This window comes from Montipora foliosa, chromosome 2 (genome assembly GCF_036669935.1).
Source record: "Montipora foliosa isolate CH-2021 chromosome 2, ASM3666993v2, whole genome shotgun sequence".
NCBI classification, from domain to species: domain Eukaryota; kingdom Metazoa; phylum Cnidaria; class Anthozoa; order Scleractinia; family Acroporidae; genus Montipora; species Montipora foliosa.
In genome coordinates this window covers 15290637-15310636 of record NC_090870.1, presented here as the reverse complement: position 1 = coordinate 15310636, position 20000 = coordinate 15290637, and the positions used below count along the sequence as shown (strand labels likewise).

The 20000-nt window shown below is 40.7% G+C and overlaps 1 protein-coding gene across 3 annotated transcripts in view; it reads right to left on the bottom strand.

The window, feature by feature from the left end:
• The window catches only part of LOC137992536 (complement C2-like), a 23292-nt gene that overhangs the window by 1321 nt on the left and 1971 nt on the right, over nucleotides 1-20000 (bottom strand). For all 3 annotated transcript variants that reach the window (XM_068837903.1, XM_068837905.1, XM_068837906.1), the window contains 10 exons: nucleotides 19962-20000; nucleotides 15310-15414; nucleotides 12711-12902; nucleotides 10449-10646; nucleotides 9600-9797; nucleotides 8144-8482; nucleotides 6467-6799; nucleotides 5901-6131; nucleotides 5117-5361; nucleotides 3338-3526 (listed from right to left, as the gene is read on the bottom strand). The exon at nucleotides 19962-20000 is cut by the window's right edge and continues 29 nt beyond it. In XM_068837903.1, the coding sequence (XP_068694004.1) occupies nucleotides 3338-3526; nucleotides 5117-5361; nucleotides 5901-6131; nucleotides 6467-6799; nucleotides 8144-8482; nucleotides 9600-9797; nucleotides 10449-10646; nucleotides 12711-12902; nucleotides 15310-15414; nucleotides 19962-20000 (2069 nt within the window). The remainder of the gene's footprint in view (nucleotides 1-3337; nucleotides 3527-5116; nucleotides 5362-5900; nucleotides 6132-6466; nucleotides 6800-8143; nucleotides 8483-9599; nucleotides 9798-10448; nucleotides 10647-12710; nucleotides 12903-15309; nucleotides 15415-19961) is intronic.

Sequence of the window (20000 nt, the reverse complement as noted above, 5' to 3'; positions counted from 1 at the left end):
CCAGCCAAGTACAGGCCTATTTCAGTTCTGTCTGTAATTGCAAAACTTTTTTAAAAGCCAAACTTTAATCAGGTATATATGTTATGGTTTAATTTTGTGTTTGGTTTGAAAAGTTCTTTTTTTTTTTCAAACCAGTTTAAATTTTTTCAACTGGGTTCATTGTTTTAGAACACTGCTTATTTTAGCATATTTGGATATCCTTTTGTAATTACTTTTATTTGAGTATGTATAAAATAAACTAGAGAAATCATTTTAAGATTATCATGATGGATTGTTGTTGATAAACGCTAATAAACAGTATTTGAGTCTATAAAGCACCCATTTCAAATAGCGCTGAAAATCAGTATTTATGTCTAAGCATCCATTTTAAAACGGTTTGCTTTTACTGTGAGTTAGGGTTAGTAGCACTGCACAGGTTTAATGTTGTACTGAGGAGAAATAAGGCATTGGAATTCTCCAAACTCGGTCACTACTCTAGCATAATGGTTTTCGATCTCAGTTATTTTTCCTATTTTTGGGGTGCAAAAGTGACATTTGACATGCATCAAGTCGATCTCTATCAAAGAGAGGAATGTTGGAGCTGCCATTGGATGTTGGGCATTTATTTTCTGTGCATGGAATGGATTTGTTAACAACTTTCTGGTTGATTTCTGCATAATTTCTTGAGGCCACTTTCTGTAATTTGTTCTTCGCTGTGAGAAAGTCGACTGTGTGCTTGGGACAAGACTCAAAACAGTTCCCGTTTTGGAACTACTCTCTTGTTGTGTCCTGTGAAGAGTTTGCCGTTGCTGTAAACCCATTTTCTTCGAGATATCAGCTGTTGTTCCATTTTGTTAATTGTTTCGACTTACATCGATCCTTGTTTCCTGAAACGTGGATATGTTTCTCTGTTTTTTTCTTTCAAGAAATGTTTTGCCTTGTTGCAAAAATCATCTTCTAAATAACTTTTTTTAGTGAGTCTTTTTTCTTTAGGTGGCCTTTCAATTGCTCCATTTCTCTGTAGAAATCGATTTCATTTACACAATTGCGTTGGCGTGACTCTGCCATACGTGGCTCTGGTGTCGTATTGCACTTTTGTGTATAATCAAACTTTTGACCGAGAGTGGCCTGGGGTAAATAATAAATATTCATTTATAAATTATTCTGAGGAATTTGCGTCAATTGCTTGCGTGGTCACGTGGATTAAGGAGTAGACAGCAGATCCAGAAGTAGGTAGTTCAAGATCAAGTTCTTATAAGTGTTCACATAGAAATAGGAAATGACTGTGAGTAGTGTTGCGTGGAGGGAGTGGCATGAGGGGGAGTGTTTCCTTGGGATATAGCTCATGCACGTGACGTTTTATCGGTGTTTTAATAGGCTGTTAGGCTCGTGAACTATTAATGGTTTTTGAAGCATGGAAGAATCCGTCTCACGAGGCCAGGCAAGCCACTACCTTTAATTAACAATTATTCGCCGAAGGCGAAGTGATTATCGGTGAATATTCACCGAGACGAAGTCGAGGTGAATATTCACCGATAATCACTGAGCCTGAGGCGAATAATTGTTTTAGTATAAATACACAGGTGATTATTTCAAAAAAAGAGAAAAAAAAAACACATTTCAACGCGAAATCATCTTCACTTGCAGTGGCAAAACGACTACTGGCGGCCATTTTGTCCGTCTAGGTGATTATCGGCTGATAATCCGAGATAGCGAGCCAATGAGAGCGCGCGATTTTGTATAATCACCTGTGTATTTATACTAATAATTTTTATTCACTTTTAGGGACTGACGTAGTTAACTAGAATGTAATTAATCTGTTTGTAAACACGCCGTTCCACAAATACAATCAAGTTTTACGCTCCCAGCCATAGGCTCTTGGTCATCTCTGAGAGGCGCATGCGATGACCAATAATTCTTTATTTATTTAGTACCATACAAGTTAATGGGGGTTTTTGTACTTTTTTGCATTTAATCCTTTTGTCGACCAGGGAGATTTGATTTACAAATTACTTGTATTCTTCGAACACACAAAGCGAAACAAAATGGTGAAATGTAGAGATTTTTTAATAAAAGTTAAATTTTAAGTCCTTTTTATATGTTAACATTATACCTAGAGAGACACAGATAACAATGGCAAAACCTGCAAATGATACAGATACACGTAAACGGCATGGAAATCAAGTGAGGCCTTACGCTACTGTAAATGTGATGGAAGGATGAAGAACCTTCGCTGATCAACATCATCAGGGCCTTTTTGTGTGTGTGTGTGTGTGTGTGTCACCCAAGGACAGAGAAAAATCTCTGACCTGTGTGGGAATCGAACCCATGACCTCCGGATTAGATCATAGTTGCTCTACCGATGACTGCGATGGAAGGTTCTACACCCTTCCATCACATTCACAGTAGCGTAAGGCCTCACTTGAGTTCTATGCCGTTTACATATACATACACGCTACTTAGGACAGCGCTCATGTACACTATGCTATAGATACATTGAACAAAAGACGACTGCTTATCTTTCCATGCACTATGACTGACTTTAGGCCAGCAAGCAGCAAGGACACTCATTCTCGTCATCAGAGCCTCGGGTCGACCCAAGGCTCTGGGAAACTCTGCGTAGGAGAACATGCGCCGTAGGGTTCTTATAGCCAAAATTTGGCAATTTGAGCTTTACGGCGCCTGCTCACTCCTCGTGCTAACATGAATGCAACAATTAGAGACGCTTTTGATTGTTCTCCACAAAAAACCAATGAGAAGACACTTTGTTTCAGGGTTCCCCAGAGCTTTTCTCCCCCTCGGTCAAGAGAAGAGCTCTGGGGTCGAGATTGCGACGACACCCACGAAAAAAGACGAGGGCACCTGGAAAGCAATTCACCGTTGTGCAAAAGCATGCATTTTCTCGAAAATTTCCACTTGTCATTTAAACACTCGTATACTCATCTCTTTATTCTAGCGCGTGAAGCTGTGACATAAAATTGCTGATAATTTCTCAAATTGAAAAATGTGTCGTAAACTGCAGACCTTAACACGTGAAATGACCACTTATAGTAAAAGCCATTCTGTAGTTCTAAATTAAAACCGCGTTTGGATGAAGAGAAGTTCATTTATTTCTGCTTTTGCTGTATGATATTACAAAAGATCTGTTGTAATTTCTACATAATTTTTCATTCCGACGCACATAATTGTTTTAGAACTCTAAAACAGCTTATTAAGCGCTTCGCGTAACACGTAAAAAAGCAATTCTCATCCTGATTTTCTATTCTCTCAATAAATATGGCGGCGCGAAATCGTACTTTTACAAGAAGCGGTGCATGGTGTTGGTCGTTGTTCAGCTGTCGATAACTGGGTCACTTACCACAAGCGGAGAACCCCTGTCGCCTTTGCAAGCGTCTTCGTTTGCACTGGAATTCCCTGCACAGATTACTCTGTCTGTTATTGTAGCTGGATTGAGAGCATTTTCACGGCACTGCTGGTTTGATCTAAACTTAACTTGTATTTGCTGAACCACGTGCAGTGCGCGTCTTGCAGACTTTCCCAGCTTTTCCTGTAATACGATAAAATGAACGTAACTACTGGCTACGTTTGTTCCTGTAAACGGCATAGCTTTTAAACTACTAAGTAACTGAAATTATTTTTTTTCTCGCGATAATAACTTACGATAACCTTCAAAACAAAGTACTCAATAGTGAGTGTTAGATACGCCAACGGCGACAGCAACCTAAATGTCAACAAGGCAAAAACAGCGGCTATATATCTGTGGCGTCCGCAGTAAAAAGCACCGAGAAATGATTGAACTAAGCACGCTGTCCGTGGAGAACGTTAGCATGGGACGATTAACATTTCGCTTACCCCGTTACCTGGGATACGTGGAATGCATTTAATCGACAAAGTTGCAATGAACGAGTGTGTTCACTGTGAGGCTATTTATATTTGAGATGATGTTTTCGCAGCCGTCGATGTCGTCTTTTTAAAGTGCTAGTGTGGTCAAAAAATAATTTCCTTTTTTTTTTCTTCAGATTTTGAAAGTGCGTTTTGCCTAAGATCTAACTGGCAAAATTTTGAGCTTTGATATTTATCTAAAGACTGTTTTCTTTCAGCCGTGTAAGTTTTGGATTTCACGTTCCGCCATTACTCAAGTTCAAAACTGACCCGTTGGACCTCAGAAAGTTGGAACTAGGAAAAAGTGACGCCACTTACAATTCAGTGTGCAAATGCAGCATATATGCAAAATACGATTTAAAAGTTTGCAAGTCCCGGGTTGCATAGTAATCCAGCCGCGTACACACGTATAACAATCTTCTTAAACTAGTGAGTCTTTGATGTCAGTCAGTAATGGCGGACCACTGAATAGGAAAATTTCAGTAAAAATAAACAGGTGTCTTTTTGAAATCAAGGCTTAAAACTTGGGTCAATAGATTTGAAATCTAAAGAAAAAGAAGAATTGGTTTTTGGGCATTGTAGCACTATAAAATGCTAAGTATACTCTCAGGCTTTCCCCTTATAGTTAATTTATAAGTCAAAATAAGACGACTTTAGTGTCCTAAAAGAGCCGTCTTCAGAGATAGCGGCGTTCATCTTGCTGAGCTAATTTGGCAAAGGAAGAAAGTACAGCTGAAAAATCAAGGTCCTTGGAAGAATTCTACCCACTGAGCTCCGGGAACTAATTTTGGTTTTTCAAACAATGTCTCGCAAATCTACGGGCTGAACAATGCTATGCGCCTCGAATAGTCCATTTCCGAGTTGCTGCATGCCTCAGTTTCAAAGCGAGTCCTGGTGCACAACCATTCAAATGGAAATGAGTTGCGTATTCTTATGCAAATCAAACTCATTTCCCTTACAATAGTTGAGCATCAAGACTCGCTTTGAAACCGAGACAAACAGCAACTCGGAAATGGCCTATTTCAAATGCGAACCATCGGGCTCAAAAGGAGTTTTAGTAGATCAATGGGTGGAGCATCCTACAGCTGTTACGAAGGTCGTGTCCTCGAATGCTGCCTAGGACTCTGATTTCTTTAGTTGTCCTTTCGTCCGTTGCCAAGCAACTAGAACTTTGAGGTTTATCTTATTCTCAAATGACATTGCTATTGGATAATTTTAGATCAGTGGGTGTATCAATTTGACAAAACAAACATACTATCTCCTTATGCGAAGTTCCCCAGCCAGCTACCACACCATACTTTCCAGGTCTTACATAGAAAACGTCAGTTGGTTGAGGTAGACATGCTGTTCTGACATAAGGAGAAAATTTAACTCTGTGTTCCAAACGAATTAAGGCCAAATCATGCTCTAGACGTGTCCTGGCAGCGTTTGGGTGGATAAACAATCTCCCAGCTCCTATATTCTGCTCTGTTCCCTCTTCTTTGAATCGGTCATGTTCACCTAACCAATTAAAATGAAGTTCAGAAAACCTGATAATCATATGCAAAGAAAGTTACACAACATCCCTGTTGTTATCACTGTATTTGTTATCGCCGTCATCTTGGTATGGCTCGATATCGCAATCGACGAGAGCATTGGCCTAGAAATAGGTGGGGTCGTCTTACTGATTTTATTACTTTTGCAGTCATTGTCAATTTTCAGTGGTCATAACATCAAATGCCATTGTTTTGACCATCCATTATGACTTTTACAATAATTGTGACTGTTGATGTCAAAATTACATTTCAATGTCATTGCTTTACTGGTAATGTGGCCTGACCAGAGCTTTCCTTCAGATCTAAGAAGTAACTAGGAATCGATAAAGGCTTGCTCAATCTCGAGACGTAGACATAGCCATAGCCAATGGCAAAAACGCCATTTGCCAATAGTGCCATAGGGGTAGACAACAGAAAAAAAGCGTATTTCCTTTCTCTTCCGCACGCACGTGTTGTGTTTGCGTATGTGTGAACGAAAACTTCTGCAATACATAGATGTCTTACCCAATCGAATGATGATGTCTGTCGGATGTACTTTGCCATCTTGAAAAAAACAGTGCGCCCCAGTTAGAAGCCAATTCTTTTTTATGAGCACACCCCCACATCGGAAATTACTTTTCACGTAGACAGCCGCTAGCCAAGGCCAGGCGCCTGCTTTAGCTGGATAACCATCAAATTCCTTTGCATCATCATTTCGGAGCTGCGTGTCTCCAGCGACACCGCATTCACTGTAATCTGAAACAAAAACTCAAAGTTCTTCTTTCCATCGGAAAGTAGAAAGTAAGAAAACAAAGTTAAACAATTAAAAGAAGGTCGGCTGTACTTTGGCTGAATGGTAAGGACACCATGTGGGACGTGTTAACAAACAATATAAACTAATCAGTATTGATCTTGTGGTAGAGTAGTGTAACGGGTTGTATTATGACTTATATAGTGTATGTATAATTACTGTAATTTAAGTTATGCATTGTCTGTGTATTGTAAGTTACGTAAGTATTGTACTAGTCAGTCCCTTCAAATGTTAGGAAACCAAGCGCAAACATAATTCAAATAGCTCTGTTTGAAATTACCATTCCCCTTGGTAGTGATGAGTTCTTTGAGTTTTGTCAAGTCTTCAAACTTCTCAAGAAGATGGACATGTGTTCTGAATGGTTCTGAAGCAATGTCCCTCAGCTCTTGTTCATCTACGCTATCTGTCACTCCAATCGCGTAAATTTCGAAGTCTAATGTTTCGCGCAATATTATGGCCTCGTAGGAGGGGTCACCACCTACGTTTGATCGGCCGTCTGTAATAAGGAACAATGCTTTCTTGCTTGAGTTACGGGTCTCTGGTTCGATCTCTTCGATAGTCTTGTTAAGGGCATAACTTGTAGCGGTACCTCCCGCTTCGTAATCCAGGTTTTCTGGACATGCAACAAAGTACAGTTAGCAAAAAAGTACCATTTTTGGACAAACTGGTAAAATGCCAACGTGGGCTCAAAAGGGTGCACTGTACCAAATGAACAGAGCGTGCGCTATGGAAGAGCGAGTGCTGAAAGAAAATAAGGTACGTACTGGTTTCAAGGAGCATTCCACTCGGCGACATTGAACTATTAGGACATTTAAAAATGAATTTTAGAAATTGACCTCATAACATTGTCAAAAAGCTCAGTATGGACGACGAGTGGAAAAACAACAAACTTGAAAACGTATTATCGTCCCCAGGAAGACATGCATTTAAAAAATTATGCTCCTTTTGGTTGTTTGTTAGTTTGTCTTTTTCCCTTTCAATAATACAACGCGGCGAAATCATTTTTAGGCACAAGAGTAAGAAGACTGCGCGCAAAATAAATATTCCCTTACCACGAAATGATTCAAAAACCAGCTGCCGTGCACGCTTTTACAAGAACTTTAAAGTGCTACTGTGACGAAATTTGCATCTTCCCTATCTAAGCCATTTTGGCACATAAACACGTAGTCTGTGCGAGAAGAAGAATGCTGTTTACCATTTTCAAATATCTCTTTTTGTTCTGGAGATATTCAAGTTTTTTTAATATGCAAATTAGCCAAGTGATGACGTCATAAACCCAACCAAATTTTGATCAAGTATGATGGAGAAAGATATCTCAGCCAATTTGTATCAGAAATACTTGGTTCTTTGCACTTAGATTCTAGTAGATGTGTTCCACAATATGAGCATACCATTTTTGTTACCATGGAAACATACTGGGTTCCAGACCTCCCTGATATTAAGAGCTTTGCAGACCACCTTTGGCGTTCTGTTTTGATATTTGCAAATGGTGCCTCATCTGCATGATCCTGCACGCATATAAAGATGTTAGGTCATGTTTGTGGCCTTGGTAAATGTATTTCTAGCGTGAGATCACCAAAATATTGAAATCAGGTTAGAGGGGACTGGAAAAGAGTCAGTTGCCATGGGAACCAATTTTTTTACAGTCATAGGTGTGTTGCCTTCAGAACTATTAGCTCACCAAGTTTCAATGGTCTCTGTTGCAAATTGACCGAGATAGCTCTATTTATATTCTTGATGTTCTATTGGGTTGGGTGAATGACGTCATCAGCCTTTTCATTTGCATATTTTCAAACTTAAATATCTCCGGAACCAATGCAGATATTTCCAAACGGTAAACAGCATTTTTAATGTTTTATGGTACTCTATGTGATAAACCAAAAAACTCAAGGGATAAAAATTTGATCACAGTAGCACTTTAAAAATAAAAATAAAAGGCATCAGGATAGAAAATTACCAAGAAATGCAATCCCTTCTTCCTTGCTGGGCATGGCATTCGTTTTCAAGTTGAAAATGACCTTAGCCGTCGAGCTGTACGTGACAATGGCAACTCTTGTTCCAGTCTTAGATTTCGAGATTCCAAATTCGTCGATGATGGTTTTGGCAAAAGCTATTCCCTTCTTGAAGTTCTCTCTTCCCACACTTCCAGAACTATCAAAGACAAACACCAAATCGAGGCCACCAGCACCCGACGATAAACCGGCCCGAGCCAAACTGTCACTAGTGTTCCAACTGAGTTTGTCGATGAAATGCTTACGAAGGTTCATTGCCACTCTTTGAAGGCTTTCCAAGGAATCTGAAAGAGGAGTATGGTTACTTGCGTTATATCCATTTTTCACGCGTACTTAAGAATAAGTAGAACTTTAACGAGTAATTCTCAATATTTAACAATTATTCGCCGAAGGCGAGGTGAATATCGGCGAATTCGTCTCGGTTTTTATTCACCGATATTCACCGAGCTTGAGGTGAATAATTGTGTCATTATAATTACATAGATGATTATTTGAAAAGTATGCGTTTTCTTCAAAACAATTAATTTCTTTGTCTGTCACCTCGACAAAATTAACGGCTTGCAGCCATTTTGAAAAACCGCTTAGGTGATTATCACCTCAACGGCAACCAATCAGAGCAGAGCATTTTCAATAATCACTACAATTATAATATCAAAAATGAGTCCAGATCTCAGTTATTAGCCGTAAACACGATTCCACAATTATACATGCTTAATTGCCAACGACATGGATGACAATAAAAGTACCTCCTACATCCAGATAGTACTTAAAAGAGATGTTACACATTAACCTCTGCAAATGAAATCATAAAGAGATCTGTTTTTCGATGCTCGGAAAAAAAATCCGAATGCTACTTTGCTGAAGTCCAACCTAAGGCCTTCTGATTACTATATCAGAAGCTCGATGGGATCCGATTAATAGTTCGGATGCTCGAAAGGATCCCACAAGTCTCATATAGGTCAGTGGTAAAGGTAAGATAAAGTCACTGCTTATGAGCCAGAAGGCCCATCAGGCCGGCGCTTATCTCCGGTTTCAGTAGCATTAAGCGACTAGGAGTATTTATACTCCCCCCTGGATGGGATGCTAGTCCATCGCAGGGTTACCCCCAGCATTACGCCGGTACCCAATTATACACCTGGGTGGAGAGAGGCACCGTGAGAGTAAAGTGTCGTGCCCAAGAACACAACGCAATGTCCCCGGCCAGGCCCCGAACCCGGATCACTCGATCCGGAGTCGAGCGCACTAACCATGAGGCCACCGCGCCATCCCACAAGTCTCATATAGGTCAGTGGTAGAGCATCCGAACTAGTAATCGGAAGCACTCGTATTTTTTCCCGAGTATTCCCGAGTCAACATCGAAAAATAAATCTCTTCGTACATCCAAAAGCAAGTAAGCGTTACCATGTTTCCTGCAAGCGGGTACAGTGTCATTCCACCGCACAGTTGAGCACGAACGGCACGAATATTCGCATTTAAGCGCAGTGCTACCGACAATCTCATAGCCATCGTTACAGGAGAAGCGAACTTGAGTTCCCTGTAAAAATAAACTTCCGGCGCGAAAACCATTTTCAGGGATACCTGGGTCAGAACACCTTTCTCCTAAATAAATAAATACAATGCGAAAAGGCAATCAACACGGATTTACGGGACGCATATAACAAATGATTGAATGACCGACACACCAATTGATTGTGGGAGTCACTGACTCACTGATCCTCTAAGGTACCGCTTAACTTTCTCTCTGTCTATGATTGCGTTTTATTTATGTATTCATAAAACGGCTAAGTGATAGACAAGCTGTCCAAGGAATTCTCTGGGAAGCTCAAAGATAGGACAAGGAATGCCCATGCAATGATCGACCTCCAGAGCTGCAGTTTATCATAGGCAAAAATAGGCCTTTCCATGATGCGTGATACGGCTATTTTCCTGGGCGAACTTGTATTTTTTTTTTTACGCCCCATGTATTTTAAAGACAAAAAGAAAGACAGGGAGAGGCACAGGGACAGGACAGGGCCAACGCAATACAGAGGTCTAACTTTCTCTGAACTATTGACTGTCTAAAGAAACATTACTGTCCTAAATAGCAAGGCTTATGTTGGTAAGTAACTTTGAGCGAATATTTGTCCGTCCATATCTAACAGAATGACCAAACAAGAGAGCAGTATTGTATTTTTCCTGATTTTACCTAACTACAGCCAAGCTATTCTATTTTTTTCAGAATTCTCATTCATTACAGGTTCTATTCATTACTCCGTATGCAGCGTGGTCGTTTTCTCATTGACCATTCTCCATTCTCATTGCAGGTGACTTCTGGATCTCTCTTAAGACGGTAATGCGTGTTGTCATTACAGATGTACTTGACGGTCGAACCAATTGCATAACGAATTTTAGTTGGCTCATAGTATCCATTGGGTAGATCAGGTGGTCTTCCACATACTATCTGCCTTCCTGTAAGTATTGAAGAAAAAAAAATCAGATGTTTTGCTCTTTAAAGGCTGGTCCAATTTTGAGAACTTTGAAAACATCGCTCATATACAGACGTGCGATTTTCCTCTGTTAATAGGTATTGGTATATACCAAACAAGTGAGTAGTGCTTTTCGCGCATTCTGATTGGCTAGGCGGGAGGTGAATTACACGTACTATTCACCTCTGAGCAAACGGAGAAAAACAAAATTGCTTCCCGTTTCGCTTCGGTTACCGGGGAGCTTGACAGAGTGCTCAATAGACGATCTAGAGCATTAATATCCTCAAGGTGGTCTGATCAACTGAAGATTCGACCTGGAATTTAAATACTTACTATTGTCGTACCGCACAATATGTGCGGCACTCGTCAGATAAAACGGGAAGCTAAGGAAAAGTCCGCTACAACGCACGCAAATATGCAATAATTGGCGCGCGCGCAGAACCCGAATATAAACAGACACTACTGCGTGACAACAGGAGGCTTGAATTTGTTTGCATTCCTACAGGAAGACACAACGACGTCATACGAAGATAGCTCCAAAGCGAGGCTTTTCGGTAGCAACGCCGTTTCTAAGGGCTGGCCGCGTCTGTTTTCAAGTACTTCGTGCCAGTCAGTACCAAGGTTGGATTACAGTTTCTTTAGGCCAACATCCTGTGTTTTTTTATCAGAGTTGAGAAATTGAAAGACAGTACCATCAAAGTAAAATAATTTTCGACTTTTAAGTTTGGAAGGTACGTCTTGAATCTTGCTTTGTCATGAACGTTCGATCTTCTTCTCAGGATCGTATACAGAACGGTTTTGTTTAAAGAATGCATTTTCGTTGCCTTTAAGCTTTTATACCTCAGTGAAAACTGAGTTCTTCCATGTTTAGAATTTGCTCCCAATAGGGAGGAGTAAAACATGCCTGACAAGAGCGGATATCGAGTATGGCTGGACGGAGGAAAGATCACTTATCACAGCCTTCCAACGACAAATCCAAGAAACCTTAAGGTGTTCTTTTAATACCTCTTGTTTTTATACACTTACTGTTGCATTAATTAGGTGTTTTGATGTGCTCAAATCTGCATATCAATGAAAATGCAAACGTTGCTTTAATAAAAACACTGACCTTCACAACACTTCTAAGATGTATTTTGGAATATTTCGAAGAAATCTATCCTTGAACGAGCTTCCCTTTCGATTTCAGCATCCAATTTCTCAGTGCGAGGGCTGTAAAATTCTTTGGAAAACAGAGCTGGACAGCCCTTAACAACGGTTACTACCGAAAAGCCTCGCTTTGGTGTATTACGCTTGTTCAAGGTCGCAAGGTCATATCTGCAGATAATGAAATATTTCCCCTATAGGTACAAGTTACAACGGTTTGAAGCGGGGTTAAACGGGTTCATATATAAATATATCGTATTTTTCTTCTTCACCATATTAATTCAATTTAAATTTTAATAACAGCTTGCCAACCAAACGGGATGGCAGAATGGACAAGACAAAAATGTGGTACATGCAAGACGTACTATAACTACAGGTAATTTCCATAACTTGTTTCCAAGTTATGGAAACAAAGCGATGAAGGGATTTTGTTGAGTATATAACAAGAAGAAAAATGTAGGAACTTGCTCGTGATGTTTCGAAAGTTCTCAAGTTGCGCTCGCCTAAGGCTCGTGCAATTTTGAGAATTTCATAACATCATTCGTGGCCATAACTCACGAAATGTACTCTCGTTCATAGGATTTCCTTTACGTTTGAACATCAGATATTCATATTCCGATTTGCATCTCATTCAACAGTTCCACTGAAGAAGGCAGAAGTTTCTGCCGAAATATGTTTGCAAGATTGAAAGTCGTTGTTTTATATTTTAGGTTACTGTTTCTCTTCTGCTAATTAGACCTTTTGGCAATATCTTCAATTGCCTTGACATGTTTCACCAGATAAGGGCGAAAGTGAAAGTACGAGAGAAAATGACCCTTATGTTCGAAAGTATTTGCCAACATAAATCATTTCATAGAGCAGCGTGTTAACAAATAAGTTCACGTTTTCCCGGAAAATGACTCACTGTTTAGCCGACATGTGGGCGCCCTTCCCAACCAACTTCCATTTTTGCATAGAATGATTCTATCTCCAATGATGTTATATCCTTTTTTGCATCCATAAATAGCATATTTTGGTCCCTCAGCCTTGACAAATCCGTCCTGTATAGTTGAGGGTTCGTGACAACTTGTTTTTCGCGGCTTGTCACAAAGTTTACCTGTAAATAGACCAGGGAAATTGTATTTGTTAGATTTCAACAAAGCCTTAGTGTATTGGAAATTTGATTGACTAAAAAATTGTTGATGGAAATTATCTGCTACTTTCGGACCAAAAATATCTCTTCCGTGACTTTGGATCATGGGCGGTTAGCCGGGCAGCTCAAAGACGCCACATGTGGGCTCCATGTAAGTGTCTTACAAGGCAGTTGCGGGGGAAATTGATCGTATACTTTCGAAATTGAGAAAACAATGAGAAAAATTTGTGCAGGCATTGGAAAAACCGATCTTTGCGAACTTTTTTTTCTCTTGGAGAAGATACGTAGAGACTAATTCTAACGCTTAAAAATGAACTATGTACGCAATAGAGGACGTTTTCCGTGTTTCCATAGCCCCATCTAAAGACGAGGAGTTGGGAGAATTCGAGACAGTTATGCAAACCGAAACGCAGTCGAGGGTTTGCATAACTGTCGAGAATTCTCCCAACTTCCCCGAGTGTTTCAGGCGCGGATCCAGGATTTTGAAATGGGGGGTGAATTTTTGTAATAATGTAATAGAACCAAAGCCTGGTTGAGGTGTTTCAGGGATAAGAAAAAAAAGAGAAAGAAGGGCGGCTCAGAAAAAGGGGGGTGAAAATTCACCCATGTCACCTCCCCTGGATCCGCGCCTGTGTTTAGATGAGGCTATGGAAACACGGAAAAAAGTCCTCTATTGCTTTTATAAAATATATCTCAAAGATAATTGGACAAATGAAGGAAAATGTATTTTTTTTTACGTCTTGATTGAAACAGATTTTCTTGATACACGCTAATATTTCCTACCAGCCAATCAAAACGCGCGTCTGACTATATACGTATATAACCAATCAAAATTCGTGTGATGTCACAGCCGTGTTTCCATACTCTCATCTAAACACAGCTATTGACCAATGAGAGTGCGGGTACTATCCTAATTATTTTATAAATATATTGAAGTGTCAAGTGTATTTAGAGCTGACGCACTAATTGGGGACACTGCACAGATATCAAATTATAGGTTGGTTTTTTGAGGGAGGAGAGGGGAAAACCGGAGTCAGACCCGAAGAAAAACCTCTCGGAGCAGAGTAGAGACCCAATAAACTCAACCCACATGTGATGCCAAGTCTGGGGATCGAACAAAGGTCATATTGGTGGGAGGCGAGTGCTCTCACCACTGCACCATCCCTGCTCCCACGCTTGTGTATGGAATAACGATTATTAATAGACCGGGCTCTCGTATATTCACTTTGTAATAGATGGAGAGAAAATACGCATGAGAAGGGTATAAGGCAGAGAGAATAATTCTCACAGAGTTGGATCGAAGACAAATTGACCTCATACACAGAAGTCCATAATCCAGAAGTCTCCATCTGCGATGGAATGCGGCCGATCAGTTTAAGGTATTATCTATCCTTAGGACGACTACTACTAGATTTTTTGCGTGAAAAAGGTGGCGGTATTGTGTTCCTTGCACGATCCATGATTTTGCATTCAGCACAAGCATTCCCTCACGCGATTATTGGTTGCAGACCAATCAGAGGCGTACGTTGTGGTCATCAGGCCCAATCTGATTGGCCTTAATTTGGCGGGACCCGTGTGCTAAATCTAGATGATACCGTAAACTGATGGGCCAAGGCCAAATCAGAGAGATCAGTATGAGAGAGATCAGTATGGAGTATGAATGACAGTCTGCTTATACTAACAAGATTAGCACTGCACTTTGTGTGCACGCGTCGAGTTTTGGTCATAAGGCAAAATATTGAGTTCCGCATACTCTATTACTCGCATGCCCTTGCAGAATGTATGCGGTCCATTGGCCTCGATCAGGGGGGACGATTGAATCCAGCCATTTACTAAAATCCGTCTATTTATTTGAGACTTATTTCCTTCTTTCCGGAAAATAGGGAACCACAAATCAAACGTAAGCAAGTGTTTCACGATCGGATAAGAGTCAGCAGTTGAAGACCGACAGCGCTAAAGAGTCTTAATTCATTTTGAATTCTTAAGCACAGTTTCAAACGTATAGTATTACGAACACTCGGCTGGAAGTGTATCTTAACTTTCATCATTTGGGTTGATTCTTCTTTTTTCAACTCTTGGTGAAATAGTCGAGCTCCAACATCCTTAGTAATTTCTATGTAATAGAGGTCATATCTGATGAAATCGCTGATTATGGGATTCACCGTTTCGTGATAGATTCCGAGGGCGTGCATACTCCCATAAGCCATTTCCAATTTATGATTTTAACTGAGACATCTGACAAATCCCAAATGCACAGGTTGTCATCTACAAATGTACAAGTTTTAAAAATGATCCGAAATTCGAAAAAGTCGCTTTTCTGTTACTCGGAAACTCGAAAATATCGGATAGTTTAGTTGCATAGGCTACTTACCCCTCCAACCAGGCGAACATACGCACTTGACACCATAAGGAGGGTTCTCCACACAACGAGCGCGATGCCGGCAAGGATTAGAGGGGCAGCTGTTCTCAGATTGGACTGAAAAATAACAAATGGCGAAATCAGGTGAAAATAAGGTTTTTTTTACTGCGCTACCCCAGTCCCTACCACCTAGGGGACACCCCTGTCAAAAAGTAGGTCGAATTGAATTCCCATGGGGCAATCGCTATGCTATACGACTTCATTGGCTTCAATATGTTTTCTTTTGATGTGTAACATACGCTGTGTCTTTACTGGCTTCAACGGAAAACGATGTATGTGTAATTGCTAACATTCTAGACGTTGTGAAATACTCCGATGATCTTCAACAATTGCAGGGGTAGCTCACATGGTGTGAGGTAATAGACAAATCGTACTCCACTGATAGGCATGAAAGGCGGCCCAAAAATACTCTTTTGTTTATCTGATAATTTTAGACTCACTAGCCTCGTTTGCATAGACAAAATACAAAAGAAATGTTGTTTGAGAGTGAGGCTACCGAGTCTAATTAGCACATAAACAAAATATTACATTTTTGGCCGCTATTTATGCATTCGGTCTATACACTAGGCCCCAGTTGTTCAAACGTTGGATAGCGCTATCCGCCAGATAAATCACTATCCAGTGGATAAGTAATAGCAAAACCAATTGTGCTATCCGATGGATAGTGATTTATCCGGTGGATAGCGTTATCCACCATTTGAACAACTGGGGCCAGATTTAATTAAAGTTCAAAACCTCAAATCCTTGAGTTAAAAAGTAACGACAACTTGTGGAATCGATGCAACAGTAGTAGCAGCAGCAGCAGCAGCAGCAGCAGCAGTAGTAGTAGTAGTAGTAGTAGTAGTAGTAGTAGTAGTAGTAGTAGTAGTAGTAGTAGTAGTAGTAGTAGTAGTTACTGTAGAACTAGATTTGTAGGGACGAGTAGTAAACGTAGCAGAACAGTAGTAGCGGTGCTAGTAATGATGATGGTGACGATGGTGGGGTTTACTTCGTTGTAAAACCTGTAACATTTTTTCTTTGTTTTGTTAGCTCGTGGTAGGGTTAGGTTATTTTTTGATATTTTTTTGCTTTTTTGTTTTCCTTTATGTTACCTCATTCGTGAGTTTCGCAGGTTTTTACACCGAGGATGAGCCCGATGGTAAGTTCGAACTGGAAAACGATAATTCGGTATACAATCGATTTTGAAAGTATTAAACTAAGATGGTAATTCGACAGGCAACATAAACATGATAACAACATAACTTGGTGATAACTGAATTTCAACACAGCCATAATAAATCGTAACTTATAATTAGCAATAACAATAGCACAACAATAAATAAAAACTAAGACTGAAATGAACATAATGCGCAATAAATCATTAAGAATCATTTGGCACCGTCTGCAGTGTATTGTGTGACATTACGTGTCGTGTACTTAACCCTTTAACTCCCAATAGTGCCACTTATAGATTTTACTCTGTCTAACGCCAGACGATTTTACTCGTCAATGGGGAACCCCACGGGGCTGAAAGGGTTAACAACAGCTGGATTCACTCAAAAACTATGTCCCCATTAACCCTTTAACTCCCAATAGTGCCACTTATAGATTTTACTCTGTCTGACGCCAGACTCGTCAGTGGGGAACCCCACGGGGCTGAAAGGGTTAAAAGGCAAGATTATGTAAATACAGTTGAGTTGAGCACATGGCCGTCTGCGAGTGATTGCTTCTTTGTTCGTTGCACGTCTCCTCCGTAATTACACTTCATTTGGCGACGAGCATTTCAGATGGCGACCTTATTCGGTACAGTGGATGCGTTTGACGACAAGACAGACACTTGGGAGCATTGTACGGAGCGCTTACGACATCATTTTGATGCAAATGGTTCGACGATGAATCTCCCGCTGACAATGCAAAAGAGCGGGCGATTTTATTGAGCGTTTGCTAGTCTGCTGGCAGCCGGTTTTTTCTCTAAGGGTCACTAGGACGAGCGCTTAGTCATCGCGAACTCGAAAGGGCGGTATGGCGTTGGCCATGTAGAGAAGAAGGCGAGACAAGGGTGGTATGGCCGAGTGGGGAAGGTGTCTCGTCCCATTCCCCTTTAGCCAAAACGTCTCGCCTCATAACCCGTACTGAATTACGAGAGAAAAACAGACTGCCAGCAGTCTAAGCGTTTGCCGAAGCAAGACGCACAAGTTGATGTAAGAATCCGGCCCCAGCAAAACCACGAGAAAAATCATACCAGGGACTGGTAAAGCTTTTTCAGGATCATTTAACTCCAAAACCGTCTGAAATTGTACAAAGGTATAAGTTCAATAGCCGTTTTCGTAACGAAGGAGAATCGGTGGCAAAATGGCGGCGCTAACAAATTTAACCGAGCACTGTGAGTACGGAGATACCCTTGAGATAATGCTAAGGGATAGAATTGTGCTTGGAATTCGGGATGAGAAGATACAACGACGCCTGCTTCTAGAGAAGAAACTTACTTTCAGAAGGCATATGAAATAGCAACTGCGATGGAAGTTACAAAGCAAAATGTGGCTGTGCGTCAGGAGTCAAGGAAATCGGAGGTAGTAAGCAAGGTAACGTTAAAAGTGGACGGAACGATGGACCGTGGCACACTTCGCAAATCTGTTTGTTTTCAGGGTGGAGGGGACCAGAGCAACAGAGCTGCCGGTTCAAGGAACTGAACTGTTACTATTACAAGCAAAAAAGTCACATTGCCTCACATTGCCAATAGATGTCCCAAGCGCAACAAGCGTCAATCGAAAGGCCGGCGAACAGAGTTGATCACAGGGGATACTGTGGTCAGCAAAGGCCAGGTAACTTACAGCAGTTAGAAGATGTTGTGAATATTTTTCACGAGGATTCTGGGTAGGAGGGAGATGTGTATGTCCAGCTGTTTTGTGTGAATTTAAGTAGAAGCCAAAACCCTTATAAAGTGATTGTATTAGTGAATGCAGGGAATGTTACAATGGAAGTTGACACTGGGGCCTCACCAACTGTTGTTGACGAAGAAAGCTTTCACGATTTGTCCCAACAGGGCAGAGTATTGGAAATGAACAAGGTGAACACTGCACTGCGTACCTATTCGGGGGTGGTTAATCCTATTGCAAGGGAGTGTGAGTTGAATGTAGAATATAATGGGTTTAAAGGATGTTTGCCGGCTGTAGTGATCACGGGAGAGGTCCCTTGCTTGATAGGCCTTAACTGGCTCCAGCATATTCCCTTAAATTGGAGAGAGATTTTTCACCTAGCTACTGTGGATAAGGACTTAAATGAGATGTTGGAAGCACACACGGGTTTGGGTTAAGTAGGATTGAAGGCAAAGATCTATGTTGACCCAACGAGAAGCCTCGTTTTTTTCAAAGCCAGACCCGTGGCCCTTGCACTGCGTGAAAAAATTAAACAGAAATTGGATTGCCTTTTTAAAGAATGACCTATAGACCAAGTTGAATTTTCAGAATGGGCTACACCCACCGCTCCCATTATTAAAGAGGGTGGCACCATCAGGATTTGTGGAGATAACACGCAAACGATTAATCAACCAGCTAAATTAGAAATACGCCACTTCAAAGATTAAAGATTTGTATGCGACCCCGGGGGCTGGTTGGGGGGGGGGGGGGGGGAGGGAGGGAAGGAGTTTACGAAGCTGGATTTAAGCCAGGCGTATCAGCAGTTGGAACTGGACAAAGAATATAAAAAGTACGCAATCATCAACACCCACAAAGGCCTTTTCAGATACAATCGCCTCCCATACGGCATTGCATCAGTTGCAGGTATTTTCCAGTGCACGATTGAAATGCTCCTTCAAAGAATTCCTCAAGTTGTCGTCCGAATTCATATGATATTCTTGTGACCGGCAAGACAAGGTCAATCACCAGGGGCACCCAACGTCAATTTTCGGAAAATATCTGTTCGGAAGACGATTTGAGATCTAGAATTTTCGCAACATTTGTTGTAAAATTTGTTGGTTGCCTGCCTGTCCTAGGATTTTCGAACATCTAAAAAATGGTATATTGCCCATTTTAAACGGACTTTAACCTCAAAAAGGTCACCTACAATTTTCGGGAGCCTTTTTTCTGGCTAAAATTTTCGAAAACATAAGTTTTGATCCCTAAAATTTTCGGACCACTAGACTTTCAGCTAGGAAATCCGAACAGATGAAAAAATTTTTAGGGGATAAAAATATGTCTATATCTACAGTTTAAATACTAAAATAGGTTAAATAATGCTATGTTTAAGTGGTTTTGAACTATATTCTCGTTGGGTGCCCCTGAATCACCTAGAGCATTTAAAGTGTTGGCATGACTTGATAAGACACATGTTCGCCTTGAGCTGAAGAAGTGCATGTTTTTACAAACCCAGGTGATTTATCTGCAACTTCGTATAAATAAAGAGGGAATAGAAGTCTTCCTGTGAATATTGAATTATTATGCTTGTAACTTGCCAAATTTGTCTACTATATTGGCTCTTTTACATTAACGGCTTGCTAAGGACTGCAAATGCATGCAGGGTGACAGAAAGCGGAAAGCTTTTAATCGATCTAAGGGCAAGCCATGCTTAATTGCTTTGATCTAGATCTAATAGTCCATTATAAAACAACTACCCTTTCCTACACTTACCTGCGCCATAGTTGTTGGCTGTTACAAGCAAGAGGGGCA